General features: G+C 46.4%; 2 protein-coding genes across 3 annotated transcripts; one reads left to right on the forward strand and one right to left on the reverse strand.

Moving 5' to 3' along the window:
- Positions 1-278: 278 nt before the first annotated feature.
- NUP85 (nucleoporin 85) lies at positions 279-12,584 on the reverse strand. Of its 2 annotated transcripts, XM_055797058.1 has the most exons (19): positions 12,441-12,584; positions 12,271-12,364; positions 11,991-12,153; positions 11,513-11,583; positions 10,946-10,989; positions 10,072-10,141; positions 9,006-9,127; positions 8,516-8,650; positions 7,846-7,968; positions 7,340-7,471; positions 6,826-6,932; positions 6,454-6,537; positions 5,752-5,817; positions 5,334-5,485; positions 5,128-5,245; positions 3,672-3,772; positions 1,763-1,914; positions 1,065-1,151; positions 279-463 (listed from the first exon to the last, which is right to left on the reverse strand). In XM_055797058.1, the coding sequence occupies exons 1-19, from the start codon at positions 12,471-12,473 to the stop codon at positions 365-367; spliced, it is 1,953 nt and encodes a 650-aa protein (XP_055653033.1). In that variant the 5' UTR covers positions 12,474-12,584; the 3' UTR covers positions 279-364. The 2 variants fall into 2 exon arrangements, with proteins under 2 accessions (XP_055653033.1, XP_055653032.1); XM_055797057.1 differs by having other exon boundaries at positions 11,991-12,364.
- Positions 12,585-19,866: 7,282 nt separating this feature from the next.
- On the forward strand, positions 19,867-27,722 carry SUMO2 (small ubiquitin like modifier 2). Its single transcript, XM_055797072.1, has 4 exons — positions 19,867-20,079; positions 21,704-21,835; positions 24,945-25,016; positions 26,540-27,722. Exons 1-4 carry the CDS (start codon positions 20,059-20,061, stop codon positions 26,600-26,602), a joined length of 288 nt encoding a protein of 95 aa, XP_055653047.1. The 5' UTR covers positions 19,867-20,058; the 3' UTR covers positions 26,603-27,722.
- Positions 27,723-27,820: the final 98 nt, after the last annotated feature.

The raw sequence follows: 27,820 nt of genomic DNA on the forward strand, positions 1-27,820 counted from the left end.
ACAAAGTGAAAATGGAGAAGCTGCTGTTTCTAAAACCGTAGCAGTTTAAAAGGTGGGCTTAATTTCAGTTCCAGGTATTGGCGGCAAAGCGACTGAGAAAGCCATCGCAGGCAGCATCGCCTGCCACTGGTCCTGAGGGCCACTCGGCCAGGGGAGGGCTGCCAGGCCAAGCTGGAGCCAGCAACCTTAACGTTTTGTTGCCCCTCCTTCTTAAAAGTTACATTTACTTTTTTAAAAAGTTATGTTTCTGGAAGACGAGAACAAATCACCACGCAATATGCAAAACAAGACATTTATTCTTAGAAAAGCAGTCAGGTTTATGTACAGTGAGCCACAGAAGAGTTAAAATCGTGTACTGCTGCCTTCAGGATCCTTCCAACGTGCCTTCTTTGACTATGACTCGTGCGAGATTTCGTGCAAGAGCAAGTCGCAGCATTTCCACTTTCATAGTCTCAACGTCATCCTAAAAGCAAGCAGAGTTCGGGTTAGACTGTTAGATGCAGTAACGAGCTGGCAACAGGCTCTCTTCCTGGGCTTTGGAAAGTAGGGATGGGTCGTTAAGAGGGAGAGCACGTGTATATGTACCTGTTACAGGGACCTGAGAAGAGCAAAAACTACGTTTCGCACTTTTTAGATCAACACAGACAGCACTGCCAAGCCTTCTCTTTTTCTGGCAGCTGCAGGGGTTTGCATGTGTAGCAAACGGCTCCCTGTTCTGCGCCTGCACCCTTCAGAGCCCGAGCTGTGAGACGGCAGCATCTCAGCTCTTCATTGCCCGTGTAATTTGCAGTTATTTGTCTTGGAAAAGCATCACAGTCCCATCCAAATCAGCAGAACGGTGCGGAGCGGAAGTACTCCTGTAGTGGGTTTGCATATACCTAAATATCTCCTGATGATGCCTGGTTCGGTTGGCCTTTAAAAATAACGATGCGCACCGGCCTCGGTAACGCCGGCTCTCCCCCTTTTCCTGCCCCCACGTAGGAGTATCTGTAGAGTTTGCTTTCCCCGACCCTCCCCACAGCCCCACCCCTGCGTTATCCTGTTGTCCTCAAAACAGGAGCTACCTGGAATTTCTGCTTATCCGACTTCCCAGCCGTCAGGTCTTCCAGGCATCGCATCAACTCGTAGGTCTGCTCTGCTGAAAATACCACCTGTGGAAATGAAAGTGCTTACTGAAAATGACAAAGTTTAAGGACATCGCGCAGTCTGAGATGGGAACTCAGCTGAGAAGAGGATGCTTTCACACCCCACAGATCCATTCTGACCCTTTAAACCACAGGATCAGAGGATAATTCAGGCTGGAAGCGACTTTGGGAGGCCCCTAGTGCCACCTCCTGCACAAAGCAGGGTCAGCCACCAGGTTGGAGCGGGTGCCTCTGGGCTTTATCCAGCCATGGGTCTGTAATGGCTAAACTGTCACTTTTTAGATGGATCTTAAAGCAAAAAATGGGGTTAAAAGAAGGGAGCACACTAGAAAAATCTTCAAGCCAAGCACTAGAAGGAACTGGATGCAACATGTACTTGAATTATTAACGTATGTGTCTTTCACTGCTGTTTTCTAAATGCGGGGAACCAAGTTAGGAGCTGATTATCCCAAGCCAGTGTGCTCCCACCGCTGGGACACTTGGATAGCTGTGCAATTCTGAACAGTTCTTGCGCGCTGGAAGTGCGGGTCCTAGCCCGGGGGGCAGAAAGGGGGTCACCAACTTTGAGAAGAAAAGAAAGGACAGGGGTGGTTGTCAGGTGTGACCGGCGTGCTCACCTCTTTCTGCTCCAGCAGGGGAAGGGCGTCTGTCAGCAGGGTCATCCAGAAGGAGCAAGGAGCGATGTGAGCCGTCATCAACATCAAAAGCAACTTGGCAGCTTCAGAGAACCGCTTCTCCCCATACAGCCGGTGGAATTCTCGGTACTTGCCTGCACACGGGTGGTGGTGAAGGGTAAAAGGCATCAGTCAGGGCCGGGCTACGGGACGGCGGGAGGTCGTTTGCTCCCATGAAGCCTGCGGCAGAGCTACCCCCAACCCAAATGAGTCTCCAAAGCGGCTGAGAGTCTGGGGGAACGGGAATCTTGTGCATGAGGAAAGGTTAAAAGAGAGGCTGGCTGAAAAGGCAGCCAAAAATCCATTACTGTTCTTGGTAAGGTTTAGTGTTTGAACCAGCCTGTTCACTAACTGGTACTGTCTGGTGCCGAGTGTCTGCAGGGTGAGCACCAGCACCACTGGCTTAGAGAAGCTGGCGGTGTCTGCAGAAACCAGGAATGGGAGCAGAGGGGTGGGGGGTGAATGTTCTTTTTGATATCGCAGAGTATCAGGAGGTCTGAAAGGCTTCATTGTCTTCCTGATTGTTTAAAGGGAAACTGAGACCTTTGTTAACGTGGCAAGTTCTGCTTTTGCTAAGAATTAGTTACATCGATATCCAGCATGGGAGAACTGGCTGAGGATGAAAGCGAGCTTTATTCTGCAGCTTTGTTTGTATCCACTAAACTGTCAAAATACTGGAAGTAACGATTCCCATTCAGATTCACCTCCGACTGATGCCTGAGCTCAAGGTAGAAACATGTGAAAGTTGTCCAGCAAAAATACACCTGATGTTTCTAAAAACTCCAAAGGAAAACCAAGCAGAAATATTTTCAGGCCTTTCAGAATTTTTTATAACGAGCAGAAAGGGAGGTAATTTCTCTACACACACAGTGACACAATTAAACTACAAATCTTTGGGGCTGATGTGAGGTTCCCTGTGTGCCATTGGGACACGGAGATATGAGGGACCAACCTGGTAAATCACCGTTAGCTTCTAGGCTTCGTTTAGGATAAGATTTAAATGGAGGGAATACAGTTCCCGTTTTGCAAGCTTGGACCAAACGGGAACAGATGAAATGCAGGATCACCCTCACTGTAACGCTGGCGTCAGCCCAGAAGGGAGTCAGTCCAATTGCCAACAGCTCTTCCCAATTCCTGTTAGATTTGGCCCCAGTAACTGGCCTTGCTAACTGCCGCAGCTCCCCAGAAAGGTGCATTTTCGCTCAGTTTCCTGTCTTGCTCCATTAATCAAAGGCCACAGAGCAGCGGCAGCCAGATGGGCAGGTTATCACAGCCCACGCTTGTGCCAGCCAGGAGAAGGAAGCTGTGGTATGTAAAGGAAACTCGCTGGAGGCACTGCGCCGTTACTTGGCACGGCTGCAAAAGGGTAGGAGGGATCTTTTGTTTTGAGTGAGCTTGAAATTGGCATATGGAGCCAACAAACGTATTTGAGATTCTGCAGAACTTTGTGAAGTTAGTAGAACTATCACATTGTCAAAATAACTTAAACCACTGGTTTACTCTTCCAAGGAAGCACCCCAAGGTCTTCCAGATTGTGTTTGTTGGTATTTCCAAGTCTCTCTAGGTAGTGATACAGTCTGGAAAAAGACTAAGCAAGGGGAAGCCTACAAGTGTCAGAATTCCAGACTATCCCGCTCAAAGCAGCACAGAACAGATGCCTACTGCGAGTGCAGTTTAAACGCAGCCTCCTGGCAGCAAGCAGGCTGCATCCCAAATCACCTGCAGTCACTTGTTTTCCCCTCATCACTAAAACAGCCTGTAGCCAGGTGGAGGAAGACACAAATCCAAATAATCTGTGGAGTTAATAATGTTCTAAATTAACAGACCAGAATGAAAACTGTATACTTCTTACCAAGAAATGTTAGCCGGTCACTAAGCAGCATGGATGGTCCCAAATTATCAATGAGGTCTAAGTCAGAGAAGCACCCCCTTTCACAATAGTCCTTAAGGAACCTAGGGAGAAAGTAAAACACAATAAAAGCTTAGAGGAGAGAACATCATCCACATCCATTTTCTGTCTCCTAATCCCTTCCCAGAAAACTTCACTGGACAACCAAGTTTCATCTTAATCAACTTGCCTCGAGGGTTTCAGAAAACAACAAAACATTTCCTGGAAATGGCCAGTGCATGGGTGTAATGTGCATTTAACAGACATTCTATTTATTCTTCTAGATTTTGTGGTAGTTGAGATCTGTTCTTTAAAAGGAGTAAGTAAAGGAAGGAGCACAGGAAGCTGAAGCTGATGGATGCATAAATAACACTCCCAGATCATAACAAAAGCTCTATTTTTCTGCTGTGTAAAAAAAGTTGTTAAGCAGCAGGAACAAAAACAATTCTAAAAGCTTTTCATCTGTTTTGTCATAGCCTTCATTATGCTGCTTTTTTCAGAGCTCCTTCCTGTGATGGTTTTCTTTCACCTTCTGTTGAAAGAAATACAATGATTCCCACTCCTGCAAAGAACAAATGAGAAAAAAAAAAAAAAGCCAAACCCAAACCAGCAATCTCTTACTACTCCCTTTTTTCACTGTTGAAGATAAGAGTACTGCCTGGCCACCTAGCCAGAGTGCCATTTCAAATTATACTCTATGCAATGAGATTGGTACCTGCCTATTTCCAATTAGCAAAATAATACATGACATGGATAGCTAGAGATTAAGCAGCATAAAGAGAGCTGACACAGCTTTTTTTCTAGGCCTAAGCTAAGCGTTGGCATCCTCTTCAATTTTGTAACAACCTTCCCACCCCTGCAAGGTCAGACATCGTGACAAGCTTAGGCAAAACCAGGGACGTGACAAAACCTGACTCTTTGTTATGCACGTTAGAATTGTGGGTTGAGATTTTCTGTAGAAATGGCTTAAGTGACTCCCACCGACTTGTTTGGAGATTGCATGGTAGACTAGACTGCTTAAAAATGGTCTGCTGAATAACACACAGGCGGGGATTATCCTCCACCCAAATCAGTTCCCTGGTTCACCCTACAGGCCACCAACAGCCATATCGGAGCAAGTGAAAGGGCAGTGCATGAGACAGAGAAATTGCCAACAGAAATGTTTATCAAAGTGAAGTCTAAGAGCTTTGGACTGTCAGATAAAGCCAATCTGTTTCATCTCTGCATTTCATGAAGTGAAACGGTAGAAAAGAAACAGCCAGAGCGTTGCAGATGAGAGTACCCAAGGATGTCATTTTCTAGTCCAGAAGCAGGGACTTGGTCAGAGGGGAAGACAACCCCTACCTGCCTGCAGCAGACCCCTCTGGTCCCCTTCCTACCACCCCCTACAGCAGTAGCTGCCTGAGAGCTTCCGACTCACCGGTCTGATATCAGTGTAGCAAAAGCTGCATCCTTAGCTCTGATGCTCCACGACAGCGCAGAGCCCAAGCGATTATTCCGCAGAGCTTTCATGGCCATGATTTTGCAGATGCTACGAACTTAGGAAAAAACAGAGAAGAGGGAAAGAATTACTTTCAGTAGTTTCTCTTGTATCACTACAAGCAATGAGATTTAAAAATCAATCACCTTGTTCGTGCATCTGTCTCTGCTCACAGATCCTCAGCACTTTGAGGGCTTTCTGTTCTGTGTTAAGGGGTATCCGTTCAATATGAAGCTCCAAATATACCCTCCCGTATTCTGGGCAGTGGTCAAAGTAATCCACCCCCAGCTGCCAGAGGCTGAGAGAGGAAAAAAAAAAATAAATCATCAAGCATGCCAATCATATAAATCTTAAGTGAGCAATTCTACCCTGGTCAACGGGCCTGAGGGATTCTAACAGCTAGCTTTTGTCTTTCGTTCAGAAAGGAAAACACCTTTGCTGAAATTCTAACAGTAGCTGCCGTTACGTTTTGCCTTTTTACTTCATTAACATGTAGTTATTTGTTTTGGCTGCCTTGCTGTTAAGTCTATATCCTCCGAGTAAAAAAACCGAAACAGTTGCTACCTGTGATGGGAGAAGAGTCCTGAGGCATACTCTAGCAGGAGGAATTCACGCATGTTTGAACCGAAACTGGGGGGAAAGAGAGAAAATAAGCAGGCGTTATTATTTGCACCTCATTGGAAAAAACTGCTGACTTTATTTCACAAGTACGTTTCATTTGTGCAGCATGTTTTCTCATGGGCTATCTTAATAAGCTTCATACCTCAGGCCTAAGCATGCAGGTCAGCTTTCTCCTTGGGAAGACCTGCCAAATATTTACAGCACTTAGCAGACATAACTGAGAGAAAGTGCTTTAAGAAACTGAAACTTCAAGGGAACTCGGATAGCAAAATTCAATTGCTCAAACTTATAAATGTATTCAGAATGTAAGTACAGAAACTCTTCTTAGATCAGTTTCTCACCATTCCCTAAAATCACAAACATTTGGGCCCTTGATTATATTTCAGATAAAATTATATTTAAAAAAATAAAATCCTAACACTGCACTGAGGCATTGTTGAACAGCATGTCAAATGCATCTGGTCAGCAACGGCTGTTGCTTCTCAGAGCATCTGGGCTGCCTGTAACTTCGGAGGCACATGCGGTACCTTTATTCTCCATCCTCTGTATATGCCCAAGATGCTCCCTTTCAACCAAAATCCACGTGCTGTTTCAGTCATCCTGGCTGCTGGGTTGTCAGAATAATCAATGCAAATAAATACTTACTAGAGATTGTGAGATTGCAGGAGTTTACAGTGATCCAGTAGGTCAGTCAGATGAGCCACAAACCACCAGTTGCTCAGGGCGATGCTGTATTTGAAGCAAGCGAAAGAAAGAAAAACCTAAGCCTACCACTGCCAAGGAATGCGTCAGGTTTTCCACAGGCGTGTCTTACCAGTACAGAAGCTCTATTACAGTATAATGTCTGGTTGCGATGTCCCAGACCTTAATGGAATACTTTTAATTGCTGCCTGCTTCATGTATTTTTGCTAAATTCTTTGAAAGGATGATCAAGCAGGCTGTACCCATATCCTCTCCCCCAAATACTACTGGAAGCAATACCACAGAACTAGAGAATCAAAAACCTTAAAACTCAACCTGCATTCCTTGATCACTTGGTGCATCTCAAATTCAAAGGCTGCCATTAAAATCGTGTCTAGAGGCTCAGGGCTGCTTTCTCCACCCAGGAACAGGTCCATACTAGACTGTGGAATGAGATTACAAGAGATGATACATGCAGAAGTCGTGAGATGGTAGAAGATAGACGTTTGTTTGGATGTAGCAGCCTCGTTTAGGTTATTTTATGGGAAATAATAGCTCACAGAGACTGAACACATTAACAAAAAAGATTTTTCCTTATTTTAGCGTAATGAAACTGGGAAAACAGTTTGCAGGAACAAGACTGGTAACATTAGACATGGAAGAGACTGGGTCTTCAGCAATTATCTGTCCGCTCTATCAGTCTGCCAGTCCACTTACAAATTCTAGGAAACATCTTACAGGTATATAGTTGCTGTAAGATGTCAACCCTCGCAAAGTTTTCCTTTAAGTAGAGTAACCACCCTTGTGTGCATAAAACGGTGGTGAATATAAAAATAATTCTATTTCATGCCTGTGCATAAAACCGCAGTTCCATTGGCTTCACAGTTGGATGGGAATACAGGAGTCGGGTGACCAGAAAGTGGTACCAAGTAGTCATCAGTTCCTTTTTCTCCAGTATGGCATCCTCGTCTCCCAGCAGGATCTAACAGGAGAAAAACATAGGAGTAATTCTGCAAATTCAGCAATGTACACAGCTGCATTGTAACTCTTCAGAGGCACTACTCCCATTTTGCAAAGTTGAGGATTTAATCAAAACTAAGTAACAAAGGACAAAGATCCTTCTCAGATAATTAGCCTTATGACCTTGGAAACGAAGAGAAAATGATCTGCCCAGGCTTGCAAGGACTGTTGCAAAACAAAGAACACAATACAGAAGACTGGCCTGAAATGTCCTGATTTAATGAACAGATCATCCCAGCATATTAAAGTTACTTATGGCTGCAAAGGGCTCCTGAAATGCACAAGGATGGATCCAATACCTGTCCACAGTTCCCTCCCTTCTCAGCAAAAACATACCTTGCAGATGGATTCCATGTGGGAATTGGAAGCAAAAGTTCCATCTTGTAGATAACGCTGACATTCTTCATGCCAGTGCTGCCACTTCAGCTCCATCTCTGTCAGTGTCTGGGTGTTGCCAAGCTGAACAGAGGATAAAATATGTAAAATAAAGAAAACACCAAGTCAAATCACAGCAGGTTCTTGGGCTGAACTCACAGTCACTTAGGATAAAAAGCTAAACACGGGGCTGCCATCAAATTTCTCCTTGTCCTACAGTTGCATTTGAAGAGTCTTCCTTTACCCACCTAAATAAGGCAAAGGAGAGCCTGTGAAAGGTAACTAGGATGCAGCTGCTTTTTCCTTCACAAAGAAATCACTGCAACAGAGAGAAACTGCTGGTAAAGTCTTCAGAGACCATTCTGTACAAGAGAACAGTTCTCAACAGGAACTGTTTCAGACAACTGGATCATGTATCCTGCTAAAAAAAAAAAAATTACTTTTCTAATTATGTTGGCTTGTCACCTAACAGTCTTCTATCTGAATGGTTGGTCCTTCTGGGCCAATATTACTACTGGATTCAGATTGAGACGTTTTAATAGTGAACGAATTGTGATGTTACAGGAGACACACCAGAGGTGGCTCTCTTTTCCCAATGGAACTGCATGAAAAAAATCCACTTTGTACATACACTGGGCACAGGCATCTTCTTCATCAAGTCATCCAAGATTTTGTACATGTTCACTGACGTGGGATTGGCACTGGCTTCCTTGGAGAGCAAGTGCCGTGCTTCATCCATTCGGCCTTGCAGCACAAAGACATCCACCTGCAAAAACCACACATCTGTGAGCACCACACTGTGCAAGGCTACGAAATACCCAGGAAAAGTACCAGAGGGGAACTGTAACTTGTGATTTAGGCAAGTGGAGTTAAAATGGTTAAACTGTAGGCCCCGCTAATTCAAATACACAGTGTAAGTCTTACGGATTGTGAAAGGATCAGGGAACGAGGGGTAGGACGATCTTCAGAATGGCTTCATCTTAAAACCTATATAAGCATACAGCAGCAGTGCCCTAGGTATCAGTTTCTGAGATGCAGTCTCTCACATCAAGTAGGGAAGAGGAAGGCAAAACACATAGGCACAAATTCTCTTTAAGAATCTTATAGGTTACTGTACTAACCACGTTCCAGAAGAGTTTGTGTTTCGATGGATTTTCACTGCTCAGAACTTCACGGACCATGTTGTCAACATCACAGACATGAAGTCGAACCCAGTCAAGGAGGCGAAGAAGAAGGGGGCCAGCTTTATGCAGAGATTTAATTCTGTTAGTTCCCAAGTGTTTGTTCCGAGACTGCGATCTTACACGCTTCTAACCTTTATGGTTTGACAATCGTGAGGTTTACTGATTGGATTTCTACCTGCCACACTCCAATTGCAAAGGAACAGAGTTCCTGAAGTAGCCAGGCTGTGGGAGCACCAGGCTGCTAACAGATTTCCACGTGGCAAATTTTAGACAGAAAGCAACACAGTCCAGCAGAAACCCCTTACCAGTTACTTGAAGAAATAAAAGGCGAGTGATTCAGACCATAAATCTTGCAATGCCAAGAGACACATAGAATGTTGTTGTTTAATTGAGCATCAATCCATTATTATCAACTGCATAGGAGGAAGAAATCTGGCACTAGGTAATGAACTTTTCTTCAGCTTAAGTAATCCACAATTTGTGAATCTCTCTTCTGAATCCTGGGACTGTGCAAGTAGCGTATTTGTTTGTATAATCCAATTTCCTTAAAAAAATTGTTTACTGCTTTAAAATGCTGGTGTAAATAAACTGACTTAAAAAATGACACCCTAAAGTTAAAGGAGTTGCATCAGAGAATGCATAAATGTTAGCTGGCATCAACATATTTGACACTTAAAGATGTGTTTCTGCTTAGAAGTCAAATAAATTGGCAACAACTTTTGATATCCCTCTTCTTCACTACCTTTCTGTCAAAAAGACAATTTAAATCGTACTGTCGTATGCATGAGGGGAAAAAGTAGAAAGCAAATCTAATAGCTTGACATAATTCAATATGAAGGCAGCAATTTACTGAGGCAGAAGAGGTATTAAAAGGTTTATTGACACTTTTCATCTCTCTAAAACATAATAAAATATGACATAATGGATGCTATATAAATTTTAAACAAATAAATATTAAAAAAAGCGTCCTTCAGTCCTAACATCAAGGTATTTCACTGCTCACCTGCAGCTGCTTCAACAAAGAGAATCTCACAGAGGTTCCAGATCAGCTCCATTGCAGAGAGAATAGAAACCTGAAAAAAGCAGCAGGGCCACGTTTCAGACTTAATTATTCCAGTTGTTGGGGTTTTTTTAACCACACAAAGGCATGTGCTGTCCATAGCAATCAGTTAAGCTCAGTTCTTACAGACAAGAGAAACGTCACATTGCAGTTTCACAGATACAAATTAAGAGATGGAAAGAAGCCACAACTTCTCAACACACATCCAGCTTAGAAAATGTTGATGCTATTTGTGAACTGAAATGCAATGACAATCTGTCATCAGCAGGCAATACTGAAGAGTACAGAAAATTATTTTCAGCTTTTTTGCACTCCTGAAGATTTAACAATACAAACAGCAAAGGCAGAAAGAAAGGCCAGTGAAGCAACGTCCCTGCGGCTAACAGGACAGAACTCCTGTCAGCACGCTGCTCTCCCCGTAAAACTCTTCTGGTGTCTGACAGTTCACGGTGAACACCTACCGCCTGCTACGAGGCTCAGATGCAGCTGAGTGGAACCTGAGCGTTTGAGGGGCAAAGGTTCAGATGGGCAAGTACTGGCCCGCAGCTGACTTTAGGGTAACAAGAAAACATCACACCTATAACACTGAATATATGTTTAAGCAATGGCAGTGAACCGAGACGCTGGGCAACTTCTTGTTGTTTTAGAAATACAGGAGCTAACTATTTCTTCCCGTTTACTCTTGGTCATGAACTGCATCCAATATACTAAGCCAGAGTTAAATCAAAAATGCCTTATTGCCACAGTGCTGGCCTCGATGAATTTACTAACTCGCGATTCACGACCAGTTGTGCCTAGTGACACGATTGCAGATTACCTGTGTGCTATACTGGCTCTGCAGGGCTGGGTCCCGGGCTGAAACTGAGGGAAGAATAAGAAAGGTCAAAGAGCAACGTATTTACCTTTCGCAGCCCTTTCTGGGCTCCTAAATAAAGACAATATGTGAGCACTCAGCAAGAACAGACCTAAATGAGTACACACAGGGCAAAGCTAACTTGTACGTAGAACTTTCTAACTTTTTTTTTTATAAATCCTGTGCAAATCTGGGTATGGCTACAGGGCACGGATGGAAGAGTAAAATCTCCCACTTTCTGGGGGAAGCAAGCTGTTAGTTTGGACTCACATTTCCCATAAAGCTGCAACCAGAGATATGAAAAGACTGCAAGCCCCCAGAAAATCAAACACAGTGGAAAGAAGTATCTCTGACCACACTGGATTTGCAAACCAACTTGGAACTGATGCAAACCAACGATGGAAATGGAGTCGATAATTCCTGAAATCTACGTGTGCTATTTTACAGTAGTTGCAATAACTTACAATTGAAACGCTACTTTTATAATTGCAAACAGCGTTTCCTTTTATTGCAGGAAGAGAACAAACTTACAAGCTGCCTGGTGCATGTCCTCCATACAGGCTCTGATCACCGAGCGGTAGTTTTTACTCACTTGAACCAACCTGCCAAAACACAAACAGGCTTTGGTTAGAGAGACCTGTTGGAGCTTTAGTCTCGTGCCTGTCAGCCACTAAAGCCTCGCACGTTTCCCTGCAGCAGCAGCCGCTCCCTGTGCTGGGGTGAATCCAGGGGGGATCAGCAAGGCTGCACACGCCGGCAATACGCTGGCAGAGGGGTGGTCGGCATGGTTCCTGAAATGATCAGGGCCTGGGTTTGTAGAATTACCCCAGAATGAGCCCAGAACAGCCGGGTTTTCGGCACTGCTGCTGCTTACAGCAGCTCTGAGCAGCCTGGCCCACGGCACGTGCCCGGCTGGAGGCATCTATAAGCAAATAGCATCTGCCTGGCTGCAGCAGGAGCGGCGGGGGGGGTCCCACCGGGGTCTCGTCCCCCCCGCGCCCCCACTCACTGCGCTTTCCTCGACTTCCCCACCAGCTCCTCCTCGCTCCGCTGGAGCCCGACGAAGATCCCGTGCGACTCGTTGAAGAGTTTCCGCAGGGTCTGGATGTAGATGTCCTGATCCTTGCGGACCACGAAAACGCGGGAGGCGCTGGGCCCTCCCTCCCCGGTGCCTGCAACACAGCCCGTCAGCGCCCGGGGACGGGACGGGGACCGGGTGGGGGACGGGGATCGGGGACCGGGGATCGGGACGGGGGACGGGGACCGGGGGACGGGGATCGGGGACCCACCTCTGCGGCCGAAGAGGGTCTCGCACACCAGCACCTCGGCGGGGCCCCAGGCGAAGCACAGCTGCCTGGCGGCGGGGTCCGCGCCCGGCACCACCTGTGAGGGGACAGCGGCGGGTCAGAGGCGCCCGCACCGCCCCGGCCCCCCCGGCCCGCCCCGCCCCGCCCCGCACCATCAGCGGCGGCTCCGCATCCAGCTCCTCCATGGCGCCGGCCGCGCTCCGCACCGCTCCGCTCCCGCCCACCGGCCCGGGGAGGCCCCGCCGCGGCTGCCCGTGCCGCTGCCTGCGCCGCCCGCGCCCCCGCCCGCCGCGGCCCCCGGCCCCGCCGCGCACCGGCGCTTCCCCGCGGCGCCGCCGGCCCGAGCGGGGGGCCCGGGCGGGGGAAGGGGCCCGCGGGGCCCCGCCGGTTCGGGGCAGGCGCGGCCGCTCGCCCCGGAAGCGTCGCCGCTGCCGAGGCCCCGCCGGGGCGGGAGCGGGGCTGGGGCCGGGGCTGGGGCCGGGGCTGCTCCGCTCCGGCCGGGGCTGCCGCGGGCGCTGCACACGGGCCGCCCACCGGCCACCCCCAGCCCCGCCAGGCGGCGGCTGCCGCGGCCCGGCCCCCCGGAGCCCGGTCAGGCGGCGGCGGCCCCGGCCGGGCCCCGAGCGCCGGCAGTGGGGCAGGGCCACCCCGACGCTGCCCCCCCGAGCCCCGTACGCGGACCGCGGGGGGCGGCAGGATGGGTCCCCCCCGCCTCCATCGTTCTCTTGCCCCGTGGCTGCGGTGCTGGCCGCAGGAGCGGGGCGAGCCGGTGGGTCGGTCAGCGCCGTGTCCGTGTTGGCTCTCCTGACCCGGCTGCCCGCTAATAACCAGGCTGTCATTAACTGGCGGGCGGGCCTGCAGGCGGCGGAGGTGGCGTTCCCTGGAGCGGAGCTGCTGGAGCTCTGGGGCAAGCTCACTGATAAAGCTGAGCCATCAAATTATGTGCTTTATGACTTGAGCGACTTGCCCGCAGGCTGGGGACAGTCAGGGTCCTAACGTAGGATCTAATGAAACATCAGATCGATCAGATCCGGTCGGGGAGATGTGCTGGCAGGTGTCAGCTCGACGGTGCCGCATTCACTTGAGAGTTTTGTCCCTTCTCTTCCCGGTGGGGCTCAGCGTGGGGGTGAATACCCACTAGGGACCGGGCAGGGTTTGCCTGCTGGAACTGCCTCATCAACTGGGGACAGGCATTTTAGCTGGGCCCATAACGATAGGACAAGGGGGGATGGCTTTAAACTAAAAGAGAGTAGATTTGGATTAGATATTGGAAGAAATCCTTCCCTGTGAGGGTGCTGAGGCGCTGGCACGGGCTGCCCGGAGCAGCTGTGGGTGCCCCATCCCTGGCAGGGCTCAAGGCCAGGCTGGACGGGGCTGGGGGCACCCTGGGCTGGTGGCAGAGATCCATGTCCATGACAAGGTGGTGAGAACTAGTTGATCTTTAAGGTCCCTTCCAACCCAAACTATTCTGTGATAGGAACTTTCTAACTCGGAGCTCACGTACTGGTGGAATTGAACTTGAGTATCTGTTGATAACTTGGTGTGATAAAACAGTAACCACACACTGCTGCTTTCCTTCCTATCTCTGCGTACTCCTTGCTTTTTGCCTATTCTTCTCAAGAACAAACTTGTTCAGTGATATGCTTTTAAAGAAAAATACTAGCAATGCTATCTCACTGAACTTGCAGCTAGAAGAAGCCAGCCTCTCTGACTGGTGCTTTTCAAAGAAGCTCACGAAGAATTAATTTTTCAAGATAGCTTAAATCATTTGCTGTCCTCATATGACAAATGCTGCAACACTCCACTGCTAAATTGCCCTTTTTTACTTTATTGGCTACTGCATCCATCATTTCCAGTGAAAATAAAGCCAGCAGTTATCTTTGGTAAGAGCACACTGTGACACCAATTGTGCTGAGAAAAGGAAGCGGTGTCTATTCAGGTCAGTCAGGAGGAACAGCTTGTTGCAGTGTAGAAGAATTTAAAATAAATCTTCAGAAACCTGCTTGAGAAACTAAGACTCACCAGTTTTAAGAAAGCTTATCGTTTATTGTGGGTAAGAGTCCTGTGTTTTGGGGGAATTTGGGGATGTGCACGTATTCAAATCTGTTGTATGAAGTCAAATTCATCTGTGGTCCTATAAAATGGTGCTGCTCTATGCTGCAGGCTTCTGAGCACATTAGTGCTGATGGCTAGATCCCAAATATCCTTCCACATGTTACTAAAATGGCGCCAGATACAAATCAAAACTGGATGTCTGAAAACCCAGCGATAAGAGGTCTTCTGCTACCATCCTTCAAGGGTAAGGTGCTGCTTCTATAACTGCATCAGTTTCTTGTGACTGGTAGAAGGAGACTTCTAATGGCTTATGCTGGAGAAAAATACAGAGCCCACTGCTTGTATGGGTGTCATAATTAAAAGCCACTAATGAACTAAACCACATAATTAATATAGAGCTGGCTAATTCTCTTAATGGAAATCTGAGACTTGCCTACCAGGTGAGATCCTTGTTACAAGGATGGGAGTCACTTATTTGTTTTCCATGCAGTGATGCTAAGGAGTTCTTTCCACGGGAGCTCATTTGAGTATCAACTGTGATAGCAGAACTTGCCACCTGAGGCTTTCCTAGGGATGCTCAAGTGCCTGGAGTGCCCCTGTGTTCTTTTACTGTGCCACATGTGTTTCTCTTGCTTTCCTTTTATCCTTTTCCACACATAACACTTGTCTCTGTGGGCCACTCTGTGGGGAGCCACAGCCCTACCCGCAGGGAGAGTCAGCCAAAAGGCAGGTGATCAGCCTTTACCAACGATATTGCAAGGCCTGACAACCCTGGAGAGTGCCCGTCGGTCCCACTGGGCTTATTTCTCTTCATCAGCATGGAGAGAGGAGTGTTGATTACTGAGGTGGTGAGTCTAGGAGTGGGACAGCATCTTCTTCTGCTCCAGGATCTATCCTGTGTAAAGAGACACTAAAATCTGGTCCAGGAACTCTGATCCTTTCCTGCCGGCTCTTGGCACGTACAGTCTGCTTTGCTGACTCACTAGAAGTGTAAGTGGCTTTTCATATTTGCAGTGTCTGATGCTCTTGAACAGATAAGGAAGGTTGCTGGTTTCTTGGAAAATCATCTTGGGAAAGGTGAGGTTTAGTATGAAATCTTGACATTTCTTTGTCCTCCTTTGAACATTAGCTGGAGGTCTGCACATATCTAAAAGGGAGACCTTCCTGCACACCTTGCAAAAGGGCTCCTGTGCCTGTCCCGTCCATGTAATTAAGCAGAATTGGGAACCGCTGCGTCAGCATGGAGCTTCATGTGACTCAAAAAGGCTTTGGAGTACAGGCTCTGGGTCCAGCAAGGAAGGGGAAGGCAAAGACGAAGAGCAGCTGTTACTGTTTTCCAGTCAGGGGAAAAAGAAAAAAAAGGCGAAAAAAACCCCAAAGCTTGATGAGGAGGGACGTTACTAAGTTGTGAAATAGGAGGTTTGAAAGCTATTTCATAACTTGGGGAACAGAGGGAATGATTGGCATCATGAACAGGGAAGGCACAGAACAGGCAGTGCCCCAGGCAAAAGGTATTTTCTGTTCCCAGGGCTGAACTATTAAAGAATAGCAAAGCCTGAAGAAACCACTCGGACCTTCAGAGTCCAGGCTGAGAAGGCAGCTTTAGCCCTACTCGCTTGCTTACACCTTGAAATAACTGCTTTCTATTCTTGTACTGAACTAATTGCAAAGTAATACACAGTTTTGAAAGGGCTGGAGTTGCTTTTGTAGGCTTATGCTTGCTGATGTGCATAGCACACTCCTTCTGCTTGTAGCTGTCTTAATGTCTTAAAAATCCTCATATTTTAAAATCTCAGCGTGAAAGGGAACGTATATTGAACACCCATAGTCCCTACCCTCTTCAGATGAGCGTGGAGAAAAGCCAAAGGAGCTCTGCAAGATTGAGATGCATCATATTTCTTCCTTCTAAAACTGCTGTATGACAATGAAACAAGGCATGGAAATATTTTAGGAAACAACACGTGGAATTTTTTTCCCCAGAGATGGAATTTCTCTGGAATTCTCACTGTGACGCTTCTCCATTCACTTCCCTTCAACTCTGTGCATTGAAGAGGAGGAGCTCAGAGAGACAAAAAGCTTTGCCTTTGCCCCCCTCTGCTGCAGCCTGGACCCTGCAGAACTGGATCCTTTGTAGTTCCCAGTGTGGGTTCTTCCCTGCCGCTCGCTCCGAGTGCTGCTGTCTAGCCAGTTATCTTTGCAGGTTTTAGCACTCTGTTCATTATTAGCTCCACTAAATCTCCCGTATAACACAAGCTTCCTCTGTTGCTATATAAGAAGAAAAGCCAGACAAATACGAGGTTTGTAGAAACCTGCTCTGTGATTGGGGATCTGTGTAATTGGTGGCCACACCAATAGTGGTACAGACGAAACAGTCTTCAGGTTTTTTGAGTGCATCTTCTGCAGTGGCAGTGAAATCTTACATATTCTCATAAAATCTAGCATGGCCAGCAGGTCAAGGAAGGTGATCCTCCCCCTCTGCCCTGGTGAGGCCACATCTGGAGTGCTGTGTCCAGTTCTGGGCTCCCCAGTTCAAGAGAGACTGAGAAATACTGGAGAGGGTCCAGCAGACGCTACAAACATGATGGGGGGGGACTGGCACATCTCCCCGATGAGAAACGGCTGAGAGAGCTGGGCCTGTTTAGCCTGGAGAAGACTGAGAGGATCTTACCAATGCATACAAATATCTTAAGGGTGAGTGTCAAGAGGATGATGGGTCCAGGCTCTTTTTCAGCGGTGCCCAGTGACAGGACAAGGGGCAACGGGCACAAACTGCAACACAGGCAGTTCCATCTGAATCTGAGGAAAAACTTTACTTTGAGGGTGACAGAGCACTGGCACAGGCTGCCCGGAGAGGCTGTGGAATCTCCTTCTCTGGAGACACTCACAACCCATCTGGACACGATTCTGTGCAACCTGCTGTAGGAGAACTTGGTTTAGTAGGGGGCTGGACAGGTGACTTCCAGAGGTCTCTTCCAACCCTGACGATTCTGTGGTTTTCCTGTCTCCTTTTAAGCACATCTATGCTATTTGTGATGCTGGCCTTAATGTATGTCTCACTTGATGCCACTCCTGCATTCACTTCTTTCACGCCACTCTCAGGCCTTGACCAGTTTCACCCCACCTCCCAAAGAAATCCTCCTCCTGGACCTGCAGCACAGAGTTCTTCGATGAGGGAGTGGGGGGAGAAGTGACGAGAGCAAAATAAAACGAGCAACATCAGTCTTGACGCCCTTCCTCACAGCGGTCGCTCCTCTATGATGTTGCATCATTTCTAAAAATAGAACTTACAGTCCTTTGGGAAATGGCACTCATCTTTTGTTCTGTAAATTGGTTTCAGTCTCACTTAAAAAAGCTGTGTACGAGGTAGAATACAGGGGTTTAAGATGCTTTATTTCCTAGTTCTCACATATAATCCTGCTTCTTAATGGTGATAATGGACTTCAGAAGGTCCAACTGACATTGCTCATTGCTCTTCAGAGCTAAAATTAAAGGCGAGGGGAGATTGTAGGAGACTGATACACTGTCAGACTGTGTGAGGGGGATTTGCACAGAAGTGTGTTGTTTTCTCTAGCCACAGGTGCTTCTTGCCTCTCGGTACCTTAAATAGAAAAATAATAGCATGAGTAATTAAATGCAGGGAAAGCAGGCAGGATAGACTGAATGGAACAGCCTTTTGATGATAAATCAAGGAAAATGACACAGTTAGGAGTGGAAAGTACGGCTCAAAGGACTATCTGTTTGAGTTGCAGTCAAAATTTAAAACAGCATCTCAGTTGTCTTCCTGGGTCAGACTGAGCTCTTCTAGTGCCTGTGACTTTTCCAGAACTGACTCACAAAGACTCTTCAGAAGGAGTAAAATACTAAAACTAAAAGGTTCTATGAATTTTTTAATGAATTTTGATCTTTTAGAGTACTGAAGCCGAGGGTAAATGTTACAATATATGGGAGCCTAGTCTATGAGGACATGGTAAAAGACTTCACTGCGTGTGTTTAGCAGAAACTCAGCAGGCTGTGTGGGCCATCTTCACAGCCTCAGGTAGGGTTGTGGCTGTGTTATTTTCTCAACTGTGGACTCACTTGAAAGTTTGGCTTCAGCTTCCTATCCTCAGTGGGTGTTAATCTTCTTCAGTTTCCAGACAATTGCAATATAACAAAAAGATCCCTGTGTGTCTGCACTCAGAAGGGAGGTACCGGAATGTGAAGTAACATGACAAAAGGCAGAGGAGGGGGCTCAGATTCGAGAGTGAAAAGCGAGTCTGCAGTCTGTGCTTTGCTCAAGTTTCTCTTCAGTTGATGTTTCACTACTTGAGTAGTTCGTTCTGGACAAATCCCATTTCATAATGTCTCCGGAACGGTGCAGGAGGTGCTTTATACACAGGCCCAGGTTTTGTCATGTCAGGAGCAGAAGGGTGGCATGACCATATGGCCACCTCTGTGCTGTGATCCAGAGCGTATTCGCCACATGGAGCGGAGCTGGTGTGGACTAATGGCCACCTGGTAAATCCATCCCTGAAGCATCTACAAGGGTTATTTTTGTGGTGTTTCTTTTCCACCGACGTGCTGCAGAGAAACTGTTGACGAACGATGGTGGCGGGTCTAACACTGATGGGAAAAGGCCCAGAAACTTTTGTGGGAACCCTGGAGTTCCTGAGGATTTCCTCCTTCGCTCCATTGGGATGAGCTTGAAGAAATCACATCACTAGTAGTATGTCCTTTTATTTAGGTATTACAGTTTTTGAGGTGCTGCATCACGCGCCCTTAGCTCGTTGAAAAGCATGAGTAAACCTTGACTGCAATTGTTTTGATTGCATTCAAGATATGTTTTTCAGACGCAGCAGCGGCAGGGCAGGCCCCAGATCCCTCTGCCGACACTACATGTATTTCGGGGCAACCTCCCGCCTCACCTTCCTCAGGGGGAAGGTGGGGGGATTCAAAGTGCGGCGGATGGCTGTCAAACCTCGCCGACGTTATCAGCATCATCCGTAAAACAGCGAGGGCCGCGACCAAGGGGGGAAAAAACGTGTCAGGTCTGAGGAGGCCCAAGCAGTGGGCGAGGCGGAGGGGTCACCCACGGGGGAGCGCCAGGACAGGGCGCCGGCGGGGCGAGCGCAGCAGGCCCGAGAGCCAGGGCGGCCAGCAGGGCCCCTGGGTGAGAGGTGCCGAGGGGGGCGGCGGCGCAGAGGCGGTCGGGCCGAGGCGGCGGAGGCCCCCTCCCGGGGCGGCGGGGAGGGGCGCTGCGGCCCGGCGGCCATTTTGAGGAGGACAATACCCGCCGCACGGCAGGGCCCGCTGCGCCCGGCGGGGCGGGGCGGGGCGCGCGCACGTAGCGCGGGCAGCGGCCGGGGCGCGCGCACGCTCCGCCTCCCGCCGCCGCGTTATGTAACGGCCGGGGCGCGCGCGCGCCCCCTTCCCCCCCCCCGCCCCCCCCCCTTCCCCCGCCGCCCCGCCCCGTCCCCGCCCCGTCCCCAGCCGGCGGGGCCCAATGGGCGGCGGGGGCCGCGCCGCGGGGGGGGGCGGGGGAGAGCCCGGCGGACGGGGCGGGCGCGCGCACGCACGGGGGCAAGGCGCGGCCCCCGCGGCTGTGCGTGCGCGCTCCCTTCCCCCCCCCCCCCGCCTTCCCCTCTCTCTCTCTCTCCTCTCTCCGCCGCCGCGCTCGGTCGTTTCCTCCCCCCCTTTGTGAGGCGCTCGGAGTGGCCCGGACATCGCTGACTCGCCATGGCCGACGAGAAGCCCAAGGTGAGGCAGGCGCCCTCCCGCCCCCCCCCCGCCTCCCTCCCTCGCCCTCCCCCCGCCTCGCTTCGCCCCGCAGTCGGCGGGCGGCGAGGCCCCGGTCGCGGGCTCGGCCACCCAACGGCCTCGGCTGGGCCGCGCCGGCTTTGCGCGCCATTTTCCTGCGCACCCAGGCCGCGGCCGCCTTCCCGCCCCGCCGGGGGAGGGGGGGCCGGGGCCGCAGCCTCCCGGGGCGGGCGGAGGATCCCCGGGGAAGGGGGGGGGGGGGGGGGGTGAGGGGGGCGAATCCGGGCTCCCTTCCCGCCCTCCTCAGGGAGAGAGGCAGGTCCGGAGGCGGTTGCTGCCGTTGCCTTCCTCCTCCCGCTCCTCCTCGAGGGCCGGATCCGGCCTGCCCTGCGCGGCCAGCGGGGACTGGGGCGCAGCATCCCCGCTGGGGACGCGCCGGGGGCCGGGGCACCCGCCGGCCCCCTCCGTGCGGTGCTGGCAGCGCCGCGCTGGGCCCGGCCGCGGGCGGGGCGGGCATCGCTCCCTGCCCCTTTTGTGCTGCCCTGGCCGCGGGAGGGGCCGCCGGGGGGGGGCTCTGCGGGCGGGGGGGCTGCGCTCTCCAACAGCAGGAATTAAAAAAACAACCGCAGCGAAAAAAACCCCAACCACCACACAGCCAGCGAACGCCGCGCTGCTGCCTTGCCTTTCCCCCCCTTCTTCTCGCCCCCCCCCTCCCCCCCCCCCCCCCCCCCCGCCCTTTTTAAACTCTGAAGGCGCCAGAACGGGCGGGCCGGTGTGCTGGAGCGCGGCGTGCAGGGATCTGTCACATGGCGGGGACCCGCAGCCCGGCCCGGGCCGCCTCTGCTGAGGGACACAAAGCTGAAACCGCAGCTGAGCACCTCGGGGGCAGGCGCTGCCCAGGGGCTGGGTGGCGCTGGATCATCTCTGCCCCTGCCGTGACACTCTGGATCGGAACAGCTGTGCAGTTGAAACTTGGGTCTCTGCAATCGCTGCATGTGGCTCTTAATGGAAGAGAGAGGATTGGACTGCTTATTGAAGAGCGTTTTTTTCTTAAAACGTTTTCTGAAAGAGAAAGCTTGGTTCTTTTCAGGTTTCGTCACCTTTTCAAATGCAGTCCTTTAAAATAGCTTGAAGTTTTCTTCATAAGTACCTCCACTAATATGAAAAAGTTTGAGGTACAGTAAGATAGAGACTTGCTAGTGGCTGAGGTTAGAGTTGTAAAGTAAATAACTTTATTCCTTTGATTTGGAACAGTAGTGTTCATTATTATCCTGCCCTTGATAGAAATAACTTTTCTTTTTTTTTAAATTTATTGTAAAACAGTTGGCCTAGTAACTCTTCGTTGCTACTTCGCATGTTAACCAATCTCAGGATTGACAACTAATATTAGTAGGGTTTGGGTTGTATTGGTTGTGGTTTTTTTGTTTTTTTTTAATGTGTGTGGAGTTTATTTTCAAATAAAAAGTATCGACCTCTGTTTCTTAATTCAGAGTTTCAAACTGGTAAACTGCTGTGCTCCATCTCCTCCTTTTTGATGACCTGTTGCACTTCAGTAAAGTGTTAACTTACTGTTTCATACCTTTTTGAAAAGTGTTGCTTTTTTTTCTTTTTATTTCCTCAACAGGAAGGAGTGAAGACTGAAAACAATGATCACATTAATCTGAAGGTGGCAGGGCAAGATGGGTCTGTGGTGCAGTTTAAGATTAAGAGGCATACACCACTTAGTAAACTAATGAAAGCCTATTGTGAACGACAGGTATGGTTCTTGTATGATCATCAGGAGAACCGGTGTCTGGGGGAGAGGTGATCTCCGTAGAGATAGATTAAGACAGTAAAGTTTTAAAACTATGTAAATATGCAAGATGATAGAGACTTAACAAAAACTGATTGTGTTGTGGAGAGTGCATTGTTCTGTTCCAGAGTGGACTGACAGGGTTGTGACAGGAAACGGGTAAAAAAAAAAAGATGTGTTGTTATCTTTGTGAAGTCTGTGTCATAGGTATAGGCTGTTAACTCTACTGCTCGAAAATACCAGTATGGAAAGGGTGGGTTAGGAACCTACGGTATGAACTTAGGATAGAGAGCTGAGTGATAATCAGAGGTATTTTTATAACTCTTGAGTAAACTTCTTGGTCTGGTCATACTTCTCATTTACTAGCTTAGTATTACTGCATTGAGGTGAGAGAATATCAATGAGTATTTCAGGGTTTAAACGTGTCTAATGTCTAGCTTGAGAAGGTGCTTGTACTTTGAATGATGAGTCTTGTTTTTTCTCTTGTGGCCTGGTTGTCAAATTAATCCTCTGAGGGACAAAAAGAAAAATTAAATGTATTTTGCTGGTGTAGTGGCAACTGCAGCAAACCTACTAGGTTGCAGGCAGCTATTGCAAGCTTCAAAAACACCTCTGTAAGTGTAGAGCTATCTTACACTTTCTTTTGAGGCTTTTGATCAGGAAAATGTTGTCTCTGCTGTCTGTGATTGGTTTGTTGTTTTTTTTTTTTTTTCATAACTGCTTTTAAAAAGTTCCATCTCTACAAAAATGTTTGGTGAGGAAGATTGGTTTTATTTTTTCTTTAACAAATATTCAGCGATACCACTGACTACAATAAATTAAGTATAAAATATTGAGGTAACTATTTTGGAACCAAGGAAAATTAACTCTAAATCAGATATAGAGTGGTAAAACCTTTTTGGTTTACCCTTTGCCACAATAGGTAGTGATACGAATAAAGACAGGGAAAATAAGGTCTTAATGAATGTGTGAATACGTTCTTGCATGGGTGTTCTGGGGATAAATTAGGGAATGTTTCAAGCTGTGAGATCATTTTTCCTACAAACTCTTGTGACATTATACAAATCACTGTGTATTGCTTTTTCCAAACATAAAGTGAGTTACATCTTTTGGGGAGTTTGAAGGTTGGTTAATTATCTGTAAAGTCCTGGGAAAGATGATTTTAGAAGTACCATTTATAGTTCAGTTGCTTGGAAACAAAAGTATGATTCCAAAAATTTTCACCTAAATTTCTACTATTAAAAAAAAAAGCAACAAAAGCCAGCAAAAAGCCCAAGTGTTAATTGGAGGGAAAAGAAGAATAAATTTTTAGAATGGGAGGCATTTTTTCTGATCCTGGTTTTAAGCTACTATGTATCCAAAGGATATTTTTGTGGAGATGGACTCGTCTTTACATTTAATTTCTTAGGTGCTTACTTCTCCAACTTCGTTTAAAAGCATTTGTTCTGTGTGTCTCTAAAGTTAGATTTTGTTGGTGTTCCTAACTAGGCATACCCAATCTTAAACTGTGGACCTCAGATTTAATTTTGGAGAGGTGGAAGCTGGGGTATAGTAGAGAGTCTAGCAGCTTTAAAGAATGAAAAATGATGTATTGCGTGTAGTGGACCTAAAATGAAAGTAACTAAACCTTGAATGATACATTTAGAAGATCAAGACTATTTGCAATTATTGGGGGCGGGGCGGGGAATCATCCATGGAACATACTTGGTTTTTAGCGGATACTAATCTCACCAAGGTACAGTTCTTCACCATGTTTTCAGCAAGCATTTATTCAGCTCATAAAGTTGTCAGGAACCTGCAAAAAATGACCACTTTTGGAATAGGAAACAGATATTTTAAGAAACACAATGTCAAAGAAAACTGCTCAAACCAAATGTTGCTGTGCAAAAATGTGTTGCTGCCATGACACTTAGCCACGTGATTTTCTTAAACGAGATGTTCTGAGGGAACACTGCAGAATCTTCATAGTTCACAGCAAAATGTCTTCTCTAGCATGACTGAAGTCTTACCAAAAAAAGTTTACTCATGGTCTTTATTACGCGTTTTTCCTGACAAATTAACCTCTTGATAATAATTGCTACATTGTTTTCTTCTGTGTGTTACACCTGATCTTGCATGGCTAAATGGAGGCTGCTTTTCTAATGCAGAGGTGCCAAGGCAGCACCAAGCAATCCATTGGAAGTACTTCAAAATTAACTAGACTTGTATTTTTTTAGATACTCTGTAGAGAGAGTTGATGGAACTAGGAAAGAAGTAGATACCAGGGTTCTTGGTTCTGATGGTATCCTCAAACTTCATCTTCCTTTGCAGAATGTAGTGTACTGTAGAGTACCTTTTGAAAACTAACTTGTGAGTTTGAAGTTTATTAGTAGAAAGGATTGTTGCTCTTAAGTTTTTGAATCTGTTGGCTCAAGCAAGAATGAGTAGTCTTCTGAGGATGGAGGAGGTCAGCAGAATTACTATTCTGTGGTAGAAATGCTAGTTTGAAATACTATTCAGAAGTTTCTGGAAGTAAAAGATTTTTTTAAAGTTCTAGCTGTGCATGGAAAAACTTTGATGCGTTGGTTTCTTGTTAATGGGAATTGAAGCACAAAAGTTACCGTTGCCTACGCTTTGCTGCTGCACTCTAATGGATGGTGGTTTAATCTCTGGAAAAAATGTTTTAGAATACCTTTGCTTTTTGGGAAGATCAAAAAGGAGTATTGAATATTACTGTTTGACATTTGTTACCCAAAGTATTGCATCTAGTTTTTAAATTAATTATTAAGAAGCACGATAAAAGTCTTGGCCATTGGGGTGAGGCTTGTGTACTAGAAATTGCTTTATTTTAACTTACAGTCAGTGGGGGCACTGTTGCTTCTCTTAGTTACACAATGCAATTTTTAATATAAAACAGATTTGTAGTGAAACGCCTTAAAATGAGTGCATGAGGGGAGAATGAAAACTATATCTTGTATTATGAATGGTGGCTTTTAATGATCATGCTGCAATTCCAGTGACAAGTTTGAGAGAAAACTAGTGAGTACTTTTACACCAGACTTAACTGTCCGTTGTGTTACTTCTCTTTGTGCAGGGGTTGTCAATGAGGCAAATCAGATTCCGGTTCGATGGGCAACCAATTAATGAAACAGACACACCTGCACAGGTAAACAACAGAAGCAAGACTAAAGAACTGTATTTAAAATTTGCTGTGGGAGTTGGTGCTTCTGTTTCGTATAAAATACTTGTGTAATTGTATATATTATTGATAGAACTTGATCTTTTTTTACCGTTAGTTTGGTATAACTAGTTTAGAATTATTAGAAATGGAATCTAAGACTTCTTGAGTGTTGTGAATAAGTCTGTATCACTGTAGTAATAAAAGAAGAAAATTAATTACAGTGTACAGAATGGTGTCTTATAAAGCTGTCAGTTCATTGAGTCAGAGTTCTGAGATAAGAATCTGTAAGTTAAGAATTGAGTTTTTCCTGAAATAATAGCTTTTTTAGTTACATATATAAAAGCTTGCAGGATTTTATCAGTGATCCTGTTTGCAAACTCGTATTTGTAATATGAAAGTTATTTTCTATCATTTGTAATTTGAAGCCCTGTTCAGCAACACAAAAATAAATAAATACTGTGAAGTTCAGGTTGTCTTAATTGGTTAAAACGAGGGTCATGCCAAGAACAGAATTGTTCACTGTGACTCTTGGAGTATTCTTCTGTACTGCTCCAAGTAGCTGCATGTAATCATCCTTTCCAAGTGATACAGGTTTATATGTTTTTCGGAACCACTTGTTATATAGAGTAAGGGCCTCCTGTTTTCAGAAGGTTTATGGTAGATCTGTTTTCTAAGCAGTTGCTCCAAAGAACCTGCCTCTTAGGGCCACAATCTATGCAACTTTTTAACTTGGAGTACTGATAATTGAGGCAACAGGGTGCTTTTCTCTCCATCCGTGTTATACTGTAGCTAAGGATCAGTCTATTTATAGCTGTGGCAAATGCCATAGACCAGTTTGATTTCCTGGAGCAGAAACTGAGACTGTTTAGAAATATAACTTATATTAGTTACATTTCAGGAATATCAACTGTAAAAATTATGCTGAAAAAAGAGAATTGTATTAAGGAAGTATTGCTGTTTGTCAGTGGTGGTTTGTTACATAGTTGAACATGTAAAGTATTTTTAATGTTTTTGTGCTTGCTGATGCTTGGTTTTATTGCCTGGTTGGGCAAGGGGCCTTAATTACAGTCTGCTTTCTTTAGTGCTGTAGCTGAAGCCTTTTGCACGTTTGAACAACAGCAGCAAAGTGGAATTGTGGCAGTATTCTAAAGTAAACTGAGGAAGTAAATAGGAGAAAGAAGATGCAGTTGCAAAGTAGGCAACAGAATAAAAATATTATGAATGCTGATGTTTTCCATAGGAGTCATACAATGCACCCTGAAGTTACACACTAGAATTCATTCTAGGACAACAGTTACCAACTGGCATTTGTTTTTCCATGCAATTTCTTTGCTTTTGAGTTACGGTGAAGTAGGTTAAATGTACAAAGTGATGATGATGGTGGAGGGAGCAGGTCTGGTTAAGTTGCATAAAAAGTAAACATGAAGATAGGAAACTTAAGAACAACCCAGCCTGTAGTAGATACCTGAGAAGAGTTGAAAGCCTTTTTTCTTTCTTTTCTACTATAGTTGGAAATGGAGGATGAAGATACAATTGATGTGTTCCAGCAGCAAACAGGAGGAGTTTACTAAAAAAAAAAAAACACACACAAAAAAGAACCTGCTACTTTCCGCTCCAGAACTGTGCTCCCACAGGCGTCACATTCACAATTAGAAAAATGAGACTTGGTTCAGCCACATCCTGACTACTGCAGTATAGTTTTCTCTCTCCTCTCTCTGATTTTTTTTTTCCTATTCCTTCTATTGTACATAAAGTAACTGGTGTATGTGCACAGACATAATGCATATTTTTTTTAACTAAATGGCCAATGGTATGTTTTGATCAACATTTAATGGAGATGGGGTGGGAAAACAAACTGGTTCTGTGAAAATGCCCCTTTCTCCGTTAGTGGCATGCTCCTTCTACTTTTATCTTTATATTCCAGTAAGTTATTTTGCTCTCACTGTTTAAAAACAAAAACCTTGCATACCTTGTTTGATTGGATAATTTCAATGTTTTTTCTTTTATCATTGTAAAACCAAGGACAATTTTATAACTTTTTTGTACGTAGCTGTTACATGTAGAGCAATCTCTGTCTAAGTAGGGGTAAATTACTCTTAAAAAAAAAAAAAAAAAGATCCTAGATAGTTTTCCCTTCAAGTAAAGCGTCTTGTTGTTTAAATAAACTTCTTGTTTAAAATAACCAGTTTTCTTTATTTTTCTGTGGAGTAATAGTACTCAGTACTTGTATTTCTTTCTCTGCAGCACTTTATGCTTCTCAGTTCTCAGCTTTCTCTGCGGTAAGTAAGCATAATCTCTCTTTTACAGTCAGAAGACTGTTGGAAAATGAAAGGCTTCCTTGAGACCTCTCAGTCAGTAGTTGAACTGGAAATAGGAGTCAGTATTCTCTTCTGATTTTTTTTTTTTTTTTGTGTGTGTGTATGTTCTTTTAAGCCAAAAATGTTTGATTAGGCAAACTGCAAAATACTGGACTAGTTACTAATGCCTTTGGGTTGAGCACTTTTTGTCAGTCTCCAATAGAAGCATCAGTATCGTTGTTACAGTAGCTTATTTAGAATTGTATTTTAATGCTTTTTGATGTAAACGCCATGTTAAGAAGAGCAAAGAATTTCATTAACCCTTCAGTTTACCATGGTATCATATGGGAGATGCTTGGAAATGTAAAGCAAAAATAAAAACTTGAGTTCTGGTTTTGGGTGTATTTAGCTATGGTGGTGTAATTCCAAGCTCTGCTTTACCTTTGTGTTCCTGCTTGAAAGGGGAAGAGGCTTGAAGTGCTGAAGGGAGCT

This window comes from Falco peregrinus, chromosome 2 (genome assembly GCF_023634155.1).
Source record: "Falco peregrinus isolate bFalPer1 chromosome 2, bFalPer1.pri, whole genome shotgun sequence".
Taxonomy (NCBI): domain Eukaryota; kingdom Metazoa; phylum Chordata; class Aves; order Falconiformes; family Falconidae; genus Falco; species Falco peregrinus.